The sequence below is a fragment of the Canis aureus genome, chromosome 22 (genome assembly GCF_053574225.1).
Source record: "Canis aureus isolate CA01 chromosome 22, VMU_Caureus_v.1.0, whole genome shotgun sequence".
NCBI lineage: Eukaryota > Metazoa > Chordata > Mammalia > Carnivora > Canidae > Canis > Canis aureus.
In genome coordinates, this window is record NC_135632.1 from 16,062,707 (window position 1) to 16,079,373 (window position 16,667).

At 48.2% G+C, this 16,667-nt stretch overlaps 1 protein-coding gene across 2 annotated transcripts in view; it reads right to left on the reverse strand.

The window, feature by feature from the left end:
• CLSTN2 (calsyntenin 2) overlaps positions 1 to 16,667 on the reverse strand; it is a 616,484-nt gene that overhangs the window by 94,286 nt on the left and 505,531 nt on the right. For both annotated transcript variants that reach the window (XM_077864941.1, XM_077864942.1), the window contains exons 6-7: positions 14,054 to 14,239; positions 4,518 to 4,766 (exon numbers count right to left, since the gene is read on the reverse strand). In XM_077864941.1, the coding sequence (XP_077721067.1) occupies positions 4,518 to 4,766; positions 14,054 to 14,239 (435 nt within the window). The remainder of the gene's footprint in view (positions 1 to 4,517; positions 4,767 to 14,053; positions 14,240 to 16,667) is intronic.

Genomic DNA, 16,667 nt, shown 5'->3' on the forward strand with positions numbered 1-16,667 from the left:
CTCACTGAAATGGAAGAGGAAGATTCAAGAAAACCCACAGCAAAACTTCTGCAGAGAAGCCATTTGGACTTTAAATACCAGCCTGACTTATACTCAGACACCGCATCAGGCCCAGGATAAAAAATTATGTAGCGTTAATGAGTTTTGTTTTGTTTTGTTTGTACAAATACTTCTGGGAGGGTTAAGGGGGCTCTCTGACAATCACGTCAGCTACCCCCGGCTCCTTTAACACAGCTGGTTCCTCCTAGGGTGCTGGCCTTTTGTTTCATTTCATCAGGCTTGACAATGGTGACCACAGAGCAGGTCTCCTTCTCGACCTTATTGTGTGCAGTTAGAGGAAGTGGCTCCATTTGTAGTTGCTAGGAGGAGGGGGCAGGTTGATTTTTCAGCATTAGTCATAGTTCTGTGTCCTTCAAAGGCAATGAATAAATACCTCTCCCCATACACAATGGATGGGATGTTTCCCGCCTCCGATACCAATACTTCCTTTTCTGCTTAGGAAATCTCACATCGTGGGTCCCAGGCATGAAGTCCTGCAGCCACAAGATAACAGCTACTGCCAGGGAGGAGCTGTTCTTTGACCAATACTCAGAGAACTCACATCTATACTACATAGTAGCATACACGAAATCTACTACAAGGCGCATGCTCCATAAATGACGGATGGATGAGCAGGTGATGTGCCCTTGTAGAAAGAACATGGGCCCTAGCAGTCAGACAGGCTTTGGGTGGAGTTGTAGCTCTCCATGATTCTGGGAGAATTCTTTAGTCTCTTAGAGCCTCAGTTTCCATACCTATGGAAACATCCCATGACAGGGATGCCAGATTATCCTAATGCATCATGGGAATAGGACAGGGAGATTGATTTTTGTGCATCCTGTATAAACCTTGAGGTGTGAGTGTGAGGAATCAATACCAATCCCTGGGCTCTGGTTGGCCTCCATGCCATGGCGATTGGTTCAGGGCCCAGGCCCAAGTCACGCAATGCAGGCTATTCTCTTGGCCACAGGCCTTCTCTCAGGAAAGCGATTCAGTTCAAGCCAGAGATTCAGGAGCTTTCCTGAGTGAGTCCAAAAAAGAACTCTCTTTTATCAGAAAGAAAATAGAAGAGATGTTCTCTCTCTAGAAGTTGTAGTATATAACCAGGATGCATGGAGCTGCTGCAACCATATTTGCTAATAACATGAAATCGATACATATATGGGGGCAGATCTGAGAAATTGCAGAGAAAAGAGCCAAGCCCTTGATCATATTTTGCCTGAAGCTGTCATAGCTCTGGACATTTTCAGTTACAAAAACTCTTAACTTCTCTTTATTATTTTGATTTCGTGGATCATCTGATATCAGCTTGATCTATATTTCCTGTTTCTTATAACTGAAAGCATCTTAATTGATACAGTGAGGAAGTATGTGCAAAGCGGTTGCCAGTGTGGCAGGGTTGCCCTGGGCCAATGTCTGGGTGGCCACTCAGCCTTGGGCCTGATAAAATGCCCAAGTCTTCATTATAGGGATTTTATCAAATATTTCTTGTTCCCCTCACAACTGCCCAACTGATTTCCATTATCTATTATCTATTGTCAGGAAAATATAGAAAGAAGGACTTTTTCCCCCTTCTTTTTATTTGGAGTCAGGAGAGATTGTGAGTGAGGAAGTGGAATGAGAGGAATGAATGGAGTTCTGGAGCATCTTCTAGCTTAGGAAAATTCTCCCTCCCTCTCCCTTTGTTAATCTGGATTCCTAGAGTCACCACCCACAGTGGGGTCACTGGTTTATTTAGTGGGCTAGGGACAGGGTACACTCAGAAATCCGCTTCATTTCTTTTCATGACCCTTGTGTTCTTTGGAGTAGTTAAATGTTTAACAAAAAGAAGCCAGATAAATGAAATAATAAAGCCCCATGACACAATCTTGGATTGTTATGTAATCCATATCTTTAAAGAATATTTTATCACGAAGAGAAATGATCTGGATATAATGTTACATAAAAGAAACAGGGAACATAATGGTATCACATGCATTATAAAAATAGTGAGAATTGTTAAGGACATTCTACATATGCATAGAAATAAAAATGAGATTTTATTTGGTAATGAAATATGCCAAATGTAATCAGAAAATATCTTTAGGTATTAGGGCTTTAGGGGATTGGTGTATTCTCCTTTATACTCTGTGTTTTTCAGGTTGTCTGATATAAACATGTCTTGAAAAGATGTTTCTGATATATAAAAGCCTAATAAAGCCTTAGTTTATTCCTGATATTTTTTAAATTTAGGGCAAGAAGGTGTTACAGATTTCTTTTTTTTTAGTCAAAGAAGTTAGAGGAACCTTCCCCATTTTCTTTGTGCTGGGGCTGAGCTGCTTACAAGGTGTGGCTCTGTGCCATGACCACAGTGGAAAAGCGCCAGGTAAGCTGCCTCCAGGTGCTGACATGCCTGTGGGGTAGACTGCTTGGGTGACAATGAAGCATCATCATTTAAGGTGGTGGGTTAAGCCAGAGCTGCACAAAAAGTTCCCTAAAAACTCCGACTTCCTGCACTGGGGTGGGGCCCTGGCATCTTTGCTTTTTTACAAGCGTGCCAGAGTTTTCTGCTGTGTAGCATGGTTGAGAACCACTGGTCATCAGAGCATGGGTCTGGATCCTGGGCCCAGGACCCGATCCAATCTTGTTTCTCTGGGTAATTGGCTGTGTTCCCCAGGCCAGCCACTCCACCTTTCATATTTTAACTTCCTCTTCTGTAAGCAAGAACATTCACATCTGTGTGATCTGCCTCCCAGGGGTATGTGATACATTGCAGAAAGGACTCTATGTATCTGGCCTTGAACCCCAGCCCATGCTGCTTTGCCTTGGTATGTTCAGCCCTAAGCCATTTTCTCATTGATGCAGGGCCCTGGATTATGATGGGAGCACCTTGCCAGGCGCTGCAAGGACCGGGCTGCGGGGTGATTCCTGAGATTGTGACCTGGACGATCGCTGAGCTCTGAACCCAGTCCCAAACCTCTGTGTGATCTCATGCATATCTGCAGGGTCCTTCCTGAATGAAGGTCCCAGAAAAACTGATCCTTGTCATAACCGTTCGGACAGACTTACTTTATGTCTAGGGAAAGCTGGGCAACTCTCTCAGTTTCTACATCTGAAAAAATGTGCTAACATAGATTGTAAGGAGTGATTGCAATTGAAAATGTGGAGTCCTAGGAGTAGCATAATGTGGAATAAAACAAGAAGTAATATGATAGTAACACCATCAAGTAAATAAACTGAGCACTGATTTTATATCTGATGCTGAGTGATTTCACGCATTATTTCATGTTTATTTCCCCCATTTTACATATGGGGGAACTGAGGCTCAGAGACATTAGCTACTCCTCAAAGATCCCACCTGAGAATGAAAAGGCTGAGAAATGAACTTTGGGTGTCCAGCCGCAGAGGCTGAGCTGTGAGCCACTCTATCCTGCCTTCTCACTGCAGTATCTGCTGGGGATATTATTTATTTTGGGTATTTTTAAGAAAAGTAGCGCTTGAAATAGGGAATTGCAGAATTATAATTTAAGATAGAATTGTAAAATTTGTATATCTAAATATTTGTGTGTATGTGTGTGCTTGTGTGTGTGTGTGCACAGGCACATGTGTATGCCTGCATGTGTGTCCGTGTGCGCATGTGGGGTGTGGTGACAAGTGCGCAGGATTGGAGTTAGCTGGATCTGAGCTTGCGTTTCAGTTCTGATCCTTACTGGCTATATAACTTGGGACAAGTTATTAACCTCTCAGGGATGTTTCTTTATCCTTAAAATGAGAAGTACAATCATGCTTTCCTAAAATTGTAGATCTGAGAAACAGTCTACAATAGTAATATCTAACGCAGATGGCACCTGCCCTGTGTCAGGCACGGTTCTAAAGCTCTACACGCGCATTAAGTCATCTAATCCTGATAAAAGCCCTATGAGGTAGATTATATGTCCATTTTATAGAGGGGGAAAGCGAGGCACAGAGAGGTTAAACAACTTGCCCAGTATCACACAGCCAGGAAGTGGTGGAGTGCTTTGAACCCCCAAGCTGTGAACTGCCTTGCGCAGGCTCAGCATGGGGAAAACACCTAATAGAAGTTAGCTACCGGTATTATGTTTGACAGTGATTTTGAAAATTACCATGACCCTTTCATTGAAAATAAACTTTTGGACATCTTACTACATACAGCATCGTGAAGGTAGAAGTGCTTTGAAGTAAGAATGAAGTCCCCCTGCCCCCCAACTCCCACCGCATGGGTCACAGCTCTAAGTTGCCTCTGGGGAGGCTGGGGTTCTAAAGAACCCGGTTTGAAAGCAACTAGTCCAAGATTTTGCATTCTTTGTGTCTGTGCCTCTTCCCTGGTCCCGCTCTACCCCAAGCCCAGAAAAACTCAGCAGCCAGAAGACCAGAGACAAGAGTATTTTCCCAGGATGCCATCATGCTCTTGCTTTTCATCCACATTGTCTGTGGCTGTGTCTGTGCCTAACCAGCTGGGATGTAACGGGCAGACTCACCAGTCTTGTCTGAGTTGCAGAGGATAGTTTCCTTCTCGGCTCTCACACCAGGGCTGGGGCCATGTTTCATCCACATGGTGATGGTGAACTGGTCTGTCAGGTTCTTGGGCACAATCCCATCGGGGATCTTGGCACCTTGTCTGCCATCAAACTTGAAGATCATCTCGCTGCTGTCCACGAGCAGTCCTGCTGTCCAGTTGGTGGCAGCACTGGGGGACGGCAAGAGGTCGATGATGCCAGAGGAGGCTCCTGCAGGGTAGGGGGGCCAGAAAGAACAAAGGGTTATTTATTCCTTACAGGGTGGGTGTCCTCACCTTCTGTTTTCTGCTCCTGGGTCAGGATGAACTGCTCAATGTATTTACTCAGCAATCTCAGCCAACCTTCCAGGAGGTGACTCTGGAAAAGAAGGGCCAAATGCCATCCCTGCCCCTGAAGGGTCTTGCAGAGGTGAAGGCATCAGTAACCGACAGACAAAAATGTTGCATGTGACACAACAAGGTGCAATGAACAAGGAGAAAGTACTGTGGGAATTTAGGGAAATGAGAACAGGGGGGCTGTTAGCAGGGAAGTTTCCTGAGCACAGAAGGCCAGATTTGGTGTGGATCAATGAATTCATTCATGCATTCATCCATCCATTAACCTATGAGCCATTTATTGAGTACCAACCATGTGCCAAGACCCCTGCTAGGAACTGGTGGTGTAGATGTGAATCAGTACAGTCCCTGAACTGAGGTAGCTCAGAGCCGACAAGTAGACAGACAGCTGTGACACAGTGTGATCAGGGGTCTTGGTCCTGTTGCCATGGGAAGGAGTGTGAGCCACTTTGTACTCACCACGCTTTTTTTTTTTTTTTTTTTAACACAACCATTATGTTTAGGCTGAATGATATGGTGGTCAAGAACATGGGTTCAGAAGTCTGCACACTTGATTTTGATGCCTTGCATGTCCTTTAGCTTTTCTGCCTCTCCAGCTCCTGCTGTGATGTCTCCCTTTCCAGTGGGCTGCAAGGACTGAATAAGAGCCCTCGCTAGAGCCTGCAGCAGCATGCTGGCCATGTGGAGAATACTCACTCCATGTTACCTGTGACTTTATCCTTATTATTATTATTATTTTTGCTACCACTATGATTCCAGGCTAAGGCACGAGGGCTAAACTTGAAGTAGTGGGAGTGTCACAGGTAGATTGATGTCTTAGGAAGGTCACACCAACAGCTTTGTGGAGGACAGAGCCAAGGTGGGCAGAAGAGGGCAACCCCACAGAGAAGACTGGATGCCTCAGTTCAGAGGACCCTTGGGCATCCTCTGACTTCCCTCGGAAGCTCAAGTACTGCCAGCAGAGCTTTCCACATCTTTATGTCCCACACAGGAGTCAGGACTTGGCTCTTTAGGGGAGGATAAGAGACAGGGGCTTCCCAATATTGTTAGGAAATGAGAGTCAGGGAGCTAAGGTGTGGCTGGTGCAGGGAGCTAGGGTTCTCCCAGGATGGCACTGACCAGCCAGTCGTAAATGGTGATGGGTTTAATAGACAGTGGCTGTGTGCATTACCTGATCTTTGTCAGAGGTCCCTGGATTTCTGAATTTTGTATATCAGAGTCTTACCTCGCCTAGTATTTGGGTTCCAAAGTCAGCTACCACAAATATCTACAGTTAATATCTACCCTTGAGAATCCTTCAGGAGGGTGCCATATTGAAAACCAATATACTTCTTTGAAAATACTCAACCAGCCAGTTTTCCCTTTCTCCTTGGAGCAGATGATCAAGTCTAGAGTTGAGCATCCATTGGTTTGCAATAGAAAGTTGTGCTATGTGAAAAATAAGTATCCTTAGAGCTAGTTGCCTTGTTTAGTGCTGTGAAAGGCTTGCCCTGGGAGAGGCCCCCAGGAACTGTGGCATCTGGGAGGCCAGGAGATTCCGGTCTGTCAATTCATGATCACCCTACAGCATATGCTTATCAAAGGGAAATGGGGGTGGTGTTGATTGCATTATTGAGATGTGTATGTCCTAGGAGTTTTGGGTTGGTGTCATGCCTGATACATAGGAGGCACTAATTAACATTTCTAAGTGTCCTTCCTCCCACCCAGTGCCTCCATGAGATACTTGTAGCCATCCACCCGATGCTCAGGTGAGCTTGCCCATGAAGCCTCCTGTCTGTGCCCCACACCTCTCACCAATAGTTATTTGTTCTCATCCCATACCCCTCCAGCCTTGTCTAATATCCATTTTATTTATCTGATAAGCTGATTCACACTAATATTTCAATGACTAACAAAGCTTTAAGGGTTATCACCCTCCAGAGGTATCTGAAAGAAAGACATCTATCTAGGTGGTAGCAGGTAGAGATTTGGGAGTGGTTTAAGGGTGGGAGATTGTGGTGTTTTGCAGCAAATTCATTTTCTAGGAACCCCCAGCATAATGCAATTGCTTCTTTGACCCATAGGTAAATTGGCTCTGACACCAGGAGTTGTGTGTCAGGCTCTGAAATTTCAGGTAATCAGAGAGGTGCAGGCTAAGTGCTCAGGACTCCTGATGGCCAGCTCACGCCAGGGAAGCCAATGCAGTCTAGCAGAGCCAGAGCAAAGGTGTGTGCTTGATGACTGCCAGCACTAGCTTTGCCACCAATACCATTATTATTTTCCTAGGAACCAGTTTTGGGGCACTGAGCACCAGACCTGAATTAAGTACTATAATGCTTTTTCTTAGTTATTCATCTACATGGTGAATACTGTCATGATTCCTGGCTACAGGTCAGAACCTGAGGCTCAGTGAGACCAGGATCACAACTAGCTAGTAAGTGGGCCCATCTGCAGGGCTTTGCAGTTCCAAAGCCCATGCCCCACACTGCACCACTTCAGTGAACCTGGAGTGAGACCTTGTAACCTCCTCCACATTTTACAAATGGGAACCAAAGCCTAGAGAAGGGAAATGTCTTGATCAAGGTCACACAGCCACACAGCTAGCTAGAGGCAGGCCCAGCTCCTAGAGACCCAGCTAATATTCATTCTACCACACAGTATGGTATCTTGCCAAGCACACAGCACAATCCCCTGGGATCCCAACTCCCTACACAGATGGCTGTCTGCAGAGAGGCACACTGAAGACAGCATGTGCCCTGGTAAGGCCACGGATGCAGACTTCCCGGATTCCATGGTGTGGGGAGCAGCAGGCCACCCTGCCTAACCCACAGATGTTGCCTACCAGAAAGCAACAAGCTGTAAGTAGCCAGATGGTACAGACTTCCCCAGCTTAACAGCTTATATTTCATTTCTCAGTGCACTTACACAAACTGAGAGAGATTTACTTTCTCCCAAAGTTCCTCTCTCTCTCTCTCTCTGTCTCCTCTCCTCAAGGGATCTCATGGAAGGCTGTGGGTAAATAGGACACATCACTTGCAAAGATGGTACGGCATTGTCTGCACACACGGTGTATTTAAGAAGCTCCTTGGGAATCCTCTGTGAAGGTCCCTGGGAACCCAATCAACCCAATCAAGCTGCTTAGAGTCCATGCTGGTCTGGTGCACAGCAGTTGCAGCTTGAGTGTGTGTGTGTGTGTGTGGGGGGGGGTTTGGAACCAGAGTTGAGGTATGATTCAAGGTCCCTGAGCTCTAGCATGGGGAAGCCTCTCTGAGCCAGCAAGTAGAGAAAGAGGGGGTAGATGAGGCAGATTTCAGGACACATTGTGGTATGAATGTATAAATGGAACCTGGGGACACTGAACTTCTTTTTCTTTTCTTTTTTCTTTTTCTTTTTTTTTTTTTTTTGACACTGAACTTCTTAACTGCAGGGTTTGCATTCTGCTCTGGGTTGGCTTTGGTCAGGATAGAGTGTCTGTAGCACTTCGAGGTGTGGCAACGATGATTGATATGGAAGCTCAGGTCATGCCTCCTCATGGTCCACCACAGGGCAAGAATAAGTGGGAGGGTCTTAGGGGAAACTATTATAACCAAAGACACAGGCCTCATTCTGTGGAGTATTCTCACAATTGCAATATCAACTCTCTATTATTTCAGTAAATATTTATGTAATGTCTAGGTTATGGCAGGCACTGTGGTGAGAAGGCAGCAATGAACCAAACAGAAGTTGGTCCTACCTTTAGGGACACAGTAGACCTTTGGTGGGTGGAACAGGTCAGCGGGAGAGACTGGCAGGGGAGGACAGCGAAGCCCCCTTGACAAACGTTGTACTAGAACTGCATGGCTGTAGAATGCATTCTGCTCTCAACACGCATCTCTGACCCACTGATGGCACTTAGACATGTGACTTGCTCTGACCAATAAAATGTGAGTGCAAGTGACACATCATACCGGGGCAGAAGCTTTAAGAGCCAATTCATGGTTTTCCATGTGTCTTTTCCATGTGCCATGAGATCCACGGTGCTCTAAATAAAAGCTGTTTGTTAGCCTAGATCCCAGAGGGAAGCCACATGGAAAAGAGCCACAGCCCATCCAAGAAGGACATGCAATGGGAATGATAAATGAACTTTTGCTGTTTTGAGCCAATGAGACATTACGGTCATTTGTGATTGCAGTATCCTGCTATCCTGCTAATCCACATAAGTGACTGACATCATTGGCTATGATTCCCATTTCTTCTTTGGCATGTCTTCAGCATGGACAGGGAGTACTTTCTGATGTCCTTTCAGGAGCTCACATGCCGTTGACTCTATAATCTGAGCTTCATTCCACCTTTGGAATCCTAGACGGGAAGGGTTCCGGCACGGCCTTGCAATTGGGAACTTGGGTCTTCAGGTGGAACAGGCTGGGCTCTGGCGGAGGGGTGGTCAGTCAGGCTCCTGGAGCAGGGCCATGGATACCCAGTTGCTGACCAGCTCGGGCAATGCCACTGAAGGGAAAAACCTTCTACCCAACATGGGAGGGCATGATCTAAGACAGCTGCTCAGGTGAAGCCAAAGAAATCGGCGTATCCACTGAGATGCTTCCTGCCTATGCAGCCCTTTGCTGATGGATAATTAATGATTTAATCTGATTCCTGATAGCTGTGTGCCTATTAAAGCAATAGGCCCACTTCTACTCTCTGAGAACGGAGGTACCAGCTATGCTAGGGGACTGACACTCAAGCCTGGAAGCTCCAGCCTTTCAGAGGCAGCTTGGGGAAACCGATGATAGCTCCTGGAATTGGGTGTTTCTGGAGGTACAAATACCTCTGACTGTGATTTGGAATGAGGATGAGCTCTGTTAAGTTTCATGGCGTAGTAAAAAACCATGATCTTAACTTTTTTTTTAACATGTCTTCCCAGAGACTGAAGTGTCGGGTTCTATATAACCTCAGGGGTTACAGCATTTGGACACTCAACAAATATTTGTCGAATTAATAAATACATAAATGAATGAACGAATGAATGAATGAGCAAATCATCTATGAAAATCTCCAGGCTCACAAGTGCAAAGATCCTGAGAACAGCTTCACGTCTGGTGATCAGAAGTGCTCCGACACTTGACTTAATAGCATGCTCTCATTCTGTGACCTTTCCTTTGACAGGGCCTGCTCTCCTAGTTCTTGACTCCACATAGAGAACAGCTGGCCCGGGTGGCGTCTGTGGAGGTGTGGGCCAAGGGCCAGGAGCCCTGTGATCCCGAGGAGGAACAGACCCTGGCCTCCGAGCTGGGGAAGGATGCGCGTCACAAACTGCTCTTCTATTTACTGTAATATGTAGTGACTTAGGGCCATTGAAGTGGTCCTTTCCTGGGGCTGTCGTTAATGTCAAATTTAATTTGGCCCAGAGGTCTTCCTAAGGGCTTCATGGGGCATGTCATACTCAAGGCAGTTCTGTGACATTTCACTTCTGGAAAGCCTGGGCCTCAGATGACAGACCCCTTCATCTTGAATCTCTGAATTCAGAGGAAATGATAAGCACTTTGCCCAACTTCCCCAAGAAGCCTGGCTTTATGCAAAGCAAGCCTAGTGGCCGGCCATTCTAGACTATGTTCTACAAGCTGAAGGGGACACAGGTTCAGGACCCCTGCATTGTTTTTATTTCAAGGCAGAATGGAAGTGTCTCCGTGCGGGCTCAGACAGGCTGTTTCAAAAGCTGCTGCACCTGTCAGGTACTTCCTGACAATAGGCTTTGAACCAGCTATTGTTTGCTTCTAATGGAGCCAGTGTCGCAAGAGGAGGAAGCAGGTGGACAGTGACCAGGCATGCAGAATGCGCCTCCACAGAGACACCCCTGCCTGGGTCACTGCACAGCTATGGTATCACAAAACAGATACTGGAGCTCAAAGGATCCAGGAAACACCCCCAGGATAGCCTCCGTAGTGTACAAAGGCCGGGAGAATATTGACAGAAGGGAAAGCCCTGGAACAGCAAAGGGGGGGAGGATTCTAGTGGGAAGAAAACATGAGCTAAGATTTAGGAAAGAGGGACCAGCCCGGCACAGGGACAGAGGAGGTGTCCCGGCCAAGAAGAGGGAAGAAACAGGCTAGGACATTGGATCAGCTGGGTGGGGGCAGGTCCTCCGAAGCATCCAGAGTCAGGCCAGCATTGAACACTCGCACCTGGGTGTCCTACAGGCACGTGTCCTCACAGTCCCTAAATCTGCTCGTGCCTGGATTCCTAGTCCTGATCGGTGGCACCCTTGGCCAGTTAGATGCTTATACTAGAGTCATCTTAGATTTCTTCTTTCTCATTCCTGACAGCTAATCAATCATTGATTAGCTTGCTGATTTTGCCTCCTAAAGCTGTCTTAAATGCATCCCTACTGCCACTCCCCTGGTTCAGAACTCATTATCTCTTGCTTAGACCATGGCAATAACATCCTAATTGGTCTCCCTGTTTCCATCCAGAGTCAATAAAGATTTGGAATATGAAAAATGCATGGCTGCTGAGGCTGAAAGTGTCATAGCCATTCCCTAGTTGGGAAAGCCTGCAAGCAACGTGTCTACCATCCACTGAAAACACATGGAAGCTTGTCCAGCACCTAAACTGCCCCATAGGAGCAGGAATTATAACCCAGACTCTGTTTTGGAAGCAATCCAGCCTGCATTTCCCTCACAGTTTGGAGAGAGCGTGGGGCCTGGTGGGCTGCCTCCTTCGGAAGCCTACTCTAGCACTGGATGTGCATCTGGGTTCCACGCATTTGCTTCTGCCCCCTTTTCCTGAGCTCTCCCTCCATGGAATTCAAGATTCAGGCTCCTGGCATGGAGGCAGGAGTGGCCCTGGCCGTCTGGTAACTCAGACAGAGTCCCCACAGGGTGGTGGGCGCCAGGCCCAGGAAGGTCACCAGAAGGACACACAGACCTCCCCCGATAAAGGGCCACTCCCAGAACCAGGTAAGCTCACATTCTAGGGGAGCCTGCTTTCCTCCCTGAATTGCCTGCCTTCCTGCAAGGTGAGGCTGGCAGCCCTGAAGGAATGAGCGCTGTTAACAACCAGATGCAATTTTGCTCAAAAGTTTCTTCCCTCAGGAAAAAAAAAAAAATAAATAAATAAATAAAAATCCTTCTTGCTCTCTGTATCTCCTCATCTCTCCCCAGCAACATTCAAAATCAAATCACAAGTGCGTGCCCTTGGGCCCACCTGAACTTTAACAACCTGATTCCATCATCTCCTTCTAACCCGGAGGAGGTTAGGAAATGACTGTAACCCATGGTGGCGTGAGGTCGAGTTGACTTCTAATCCAGGTGCCCGGGGAGTGAAATGGCCTGCTCGTTCGCAGTAAGATGTCGTCTGAGGTGGCTTCTCCGCACACGGAGGGAGGCAGAGCACTAGAGGCGGTTTTCTGCATACTCTAGGCCCGACATCCATTTTTGCAGGGGCTGTCTGGAGTATTGAAATTGTGGTGATCTCCCCAATCTACTGCTTTGTTCTGGAGAAGCGTGTGTCCCCACAGGCCTTCCTGACAGCTGGGTGACATGATAAATGGGAGGTGGCCCACATAGGGTCCACTTCACATTCACTTCTAAATTTTCACCTAATTCTTTGGGCAAGAGCAGTGTGTGTGTGTGTGTGTGTGTGTGTGTGCATGTGTGTGTTTGTGTGTTCAGGAATGGTGAGGGAGGCAAACTGCCCCAGCGGTAGCAGTGGAGGGCCCCCTGGGAGGGGACGGCGCCCCGGAATCGCACTGTGTTCAGGAGGCTCCTGTCCCTTTTGTGGAGATGGAATTACCCCCAAACACAGGTCTAGTCTAAGGGTAAGCTCTTTCCTAAGCTCCCCACAGAACAGATGTGAGTTCCTGAATATTCTGGGAGAGAACAAGACAGCAAGGAAATATATGTGGTCCACCTCACCCCAAGGCCCATTGGCACGTCAGTGGGCTGGCTTTCTATGCACGGGGGCCCTTCCCACCATATGGAGCACGCCACAGGCTGACTGGGAGACTGGCCTTCTAGCTCCCAAGGCCCGGCCGCCCTTCGCAGCTACTGAGCTGAACAGCCTGCATTCGGGTAGAACTACCTTCAAATTCTGACTCAGTCACCTTCTAACCAGGATCTCGAACCTGCCATTTCTTCCTCTCTGGGTACCAATTTTCCACCTTTATTTTTTTTTTTAAGATTTTATTTATTTATTCATGAGAGACACACACACAGAGAGAGAGAGAGGCAGAGACACAGGCAGAGGGAGAAGCAGGCTCCATGCAGGGAGCCAGACATGGGACTCGATCCCGGGTCTCCAGGATCACACCCTGGGCTAAAGGCGGCGCTAAACCGCTGAGACACCCGGGCTGCCCAATTTTCCACCTTTAAAATGGAATGAATAACAACCTCCTCACACTGAAGACAGAGAATTAAAGTGATGCGTGTGAACGGTGTGGCAGGTGTACCGAGCAGGTGCTTGGTGAAGCCGTTTCCTCATGTCGCACCGCTGTGGGCCTTGTTCCCCTAGTTCCCAGTGGCTCCTTCGCTGGGGCATCGCCTCATGAAGACAGCAGGTCCTCTCCCCTGTGCTGCGACACCTTCGCGGGGCCCACCTCCTCCACCCCAGCGGGAAGCTAGGCTGGCTTTATTGGTATGCCACCTAGGGTGTCACGTGGGGCCTGCGCTTGGGGTAGGCATCCCAGCTTGGTTTAATGCTTTGCCACTGTAGCCTTAAAATTCTTAAATTCTTAACAAAGGCTTCCCATTTTCATTTGCACTGGGCCCTGCAAATTATGTAGCTGATCCTTTGGGGAGGAAGCCGACCTCTCCCCGGTGAGAGACACCACCCTTCACACTGGCCCCTGGTCAGGTGCCTCTTTCCAAACCAACCCAGTGGAAGGGAGCCCAGGTTTCTTCAGGCTCCATGATAGGTTCTCTCAAATACACTAGGTCATTAATTAGGTTTTACTGATGAGGAGTAGAGGCTTTGTCACATGCCTTGCCTCCAGCCACACAGTTGGTCAATGGTGGGATCTGGCCAGGTGTTCCTGATGCCGAGAGCTGAGCCATCTGACCCTTCAACCATAATAAGTAGACTTCATAGTCATCCAGGAGTAACATATGCCAATGCGGGTTGGGAGGGACTAATTCTTTCATAACATATGTTTTGTATAAATCATTTAAAAGCAATTAAGTAAAAAAAAAGATCGCAACAGGAAAAACCTACCACATAATTTCTGAAGGGATCTCTCAGAGTAGGTCTCCCGGTCGCAGCCCTTCCCGATGTAATTGGTCTGCAGCTCCGTGGTGATCTGGATGGAGGACACGGCCCCGTCGCACGTCTCCAGGTGGATGCTGGGGAAAAGCGGCACGCTCCCGGAGCCAGGCTGATACTCAATCCTCTTGGTCCAGTCTGAATAAACAAGGAAAAGGTTAAAGTCAATCGGGTACGGCCAGTTCTGCTGTAGCTCTTGTTCTGAAAATGTGAATTTGTTCCAGCATAATTGATATATTTGGGAACAATCTGAGGATAAGAGGAATTTCACATTTGCCCATTATGCAAGATTTCCTTCCTGAGAAACACTGGGTGAAGGCAGAAAGCGGCACCCAGCTGAGCCGAGCCAGGTAGGAATGCACAAAACACGCCCATGGACACGCCTCAAACGTCTAGCAGCCACGCAGGCCACTGAGTGTTGAGGGCCACATCCACCTGCCCCCACAGTTACAACTTCCCCTCCATTCAGAAGCACCCCCCTTGTCGCGGTTCTGCTCCAGCTGCAGCCCTCCCCCATCCTCTTCTGCGGGCAAACATCAGGTCTCTTCAAGGTGACGTGCCATAGTCATCGAAGTACTTGTATATTTTCTTAACCACTTAACCTGTGTAAAACCAGGCTAACATGTTTTCTTCCTCTCTTTTCTGTGTGTCACTGATGACATTTTTGAGTGTTACGCTGCTTGCTCCACTTCCCTCATCTTGCCTAGTGGGGTGGCTTTTAGGAATGGGTATGTCCCGCCATATGACAAGAGGGCATGGTAGTTCCGGGTTCCTGGGGGTCATGAGGTGGGGTGCAGGATTCTTTCTCAAGCGTTCAGGACCGTGACCCACTTAAGTGGAGCCGATGGTCTTATCGATTCTTCTTAGTGGAAAAATAATTTGGAGATGACAAAGTGTTGGAGAGGAACAAAACCACAACCAAAATGGCACCACACAAGATAGAGCAATCAGCGAAGATAAACACCAACAGGGAGTGTACACATGAATTGGCTGGAACAACAAGAGCAGCAGTCGAAGGGCAGAGGACCCTCCAGGCAACGCTGCGCTCCTAGTGACCACGCACAGCGCTTGCTGACAGCAGTGGGCGCACCGCGCTCTGCGAGGGCACGTCTGTGAGGTCTGTGCAGACCTAGCCAGACCCGGGGGGCAGGATCAAGGAAGGGGACCTACGGACACCCTTGGCTTATGAAGCCACATGTTTGTCACATAAACCTTGCTGGAAGGTATCCTTTTGCTGAAGCAGAAATAAAAACCTATGAAATTGCCTGTGAGGAAATCTGGCATTGATGGGTCAGGTTCTTCACAAGCCCCCAGTGGGCCCCAGGCTGCCATCCTGAGCGATTCTGTGGAGGGGCCAGATGCCTTTGTTCACTGAGCAACCGTGTGTTCGGGGTTTCCGTGTACGAGGCTCTGCATGGAGCATCGAGGATACAGCAGTGAAGGAGCCAGGAAGGGTCCCTGTCTTGCGGAGCCGGAGCAGGGGTGGGGGTGGCTTGGGGGGAGGCCTGTGCTGTCCTGTCTGAGAGAGTGAGTCTCTGAAAGAAAAAGCGGTGACAGAGAGAGGCTCTTTGGATGCAGAGAACTGTCTGAGCTGAGGTCTCAATGCCAAGGATGGGTGTGCGTGGGAAGCCTCAGAGAAGCAGGTTTGAAGCAGATGCCCCAGCAATCTTGGCTTGACTCTGTCTGGTCAGGAAGTTTCTGGGCAGGTTAATGAAGGTCTCCAAGCCTCGGGCACCTCATCAATAAAATAGGGACCTTTCAGTGTTGGGGTGAGGAACGAGGGCCTCGGTGTGTGCATGGCATGCAGTAGGGCCTCGGGTGGTGTTATTCTAGGAGAGGAAGGGAGATGTTCAGTCCAGGGGTACGAGTGTCCTTGCTCTGCAACCCCGCCACGTTCCAGATAGCCACGCCATCTGGGTTTAGGTCTGAACCCCCAAGTCAACCAGCTACCCTTTTGGGGATTTTCTCAGAGCAGGCCAGGAGCAGAGACTGCATGCAGAGTTGTAGGTGGCTCACCAGGAGCTTACCACGGGAGGATATTTGGGTGGGAGGGACTGCATGTGAAAGAGAAGGTACCCAATTGCATGCTTTTCCTCAAAGCCTCCAGCAGCTGTGTCTGGACTAGCCCATCACCTCCTGGAGGATGAGATCCTGGAGCTGCTCTAAGCCATGTTCCAGAGGCCCCAAGTTCAGTAAAGATGAACCACTGGAGGGGGGCAGCAGGGCTTTTGTCGGGTGCATCTGAGGTCAGAGCTGTAAGCAGCAGTCCACACTCAGCCAGCCCTGGGTCTCAGGGACAACGTTTCCTGCCTCTGAACGCTCGATCGTGTTGTTTCTTCTATACAGAGCTCCCTTTCTATGCCTTTCTGCCGTGGTAACTCTGCGCAACCTTTCCGAATTTCTCTGGTCTGGGGAGATATGCTCACCTGTGCTCCACAGCATCCTCCACATCAGACACAGCACTGGACTCTAAGCTTCAGGGTACTCTGAATCCCCATCACGCTCTGTGCCCAGTGCCTGGCACAGAGTAGATGCTCACCCGATATTGGTAAAAAACGTGAATGAA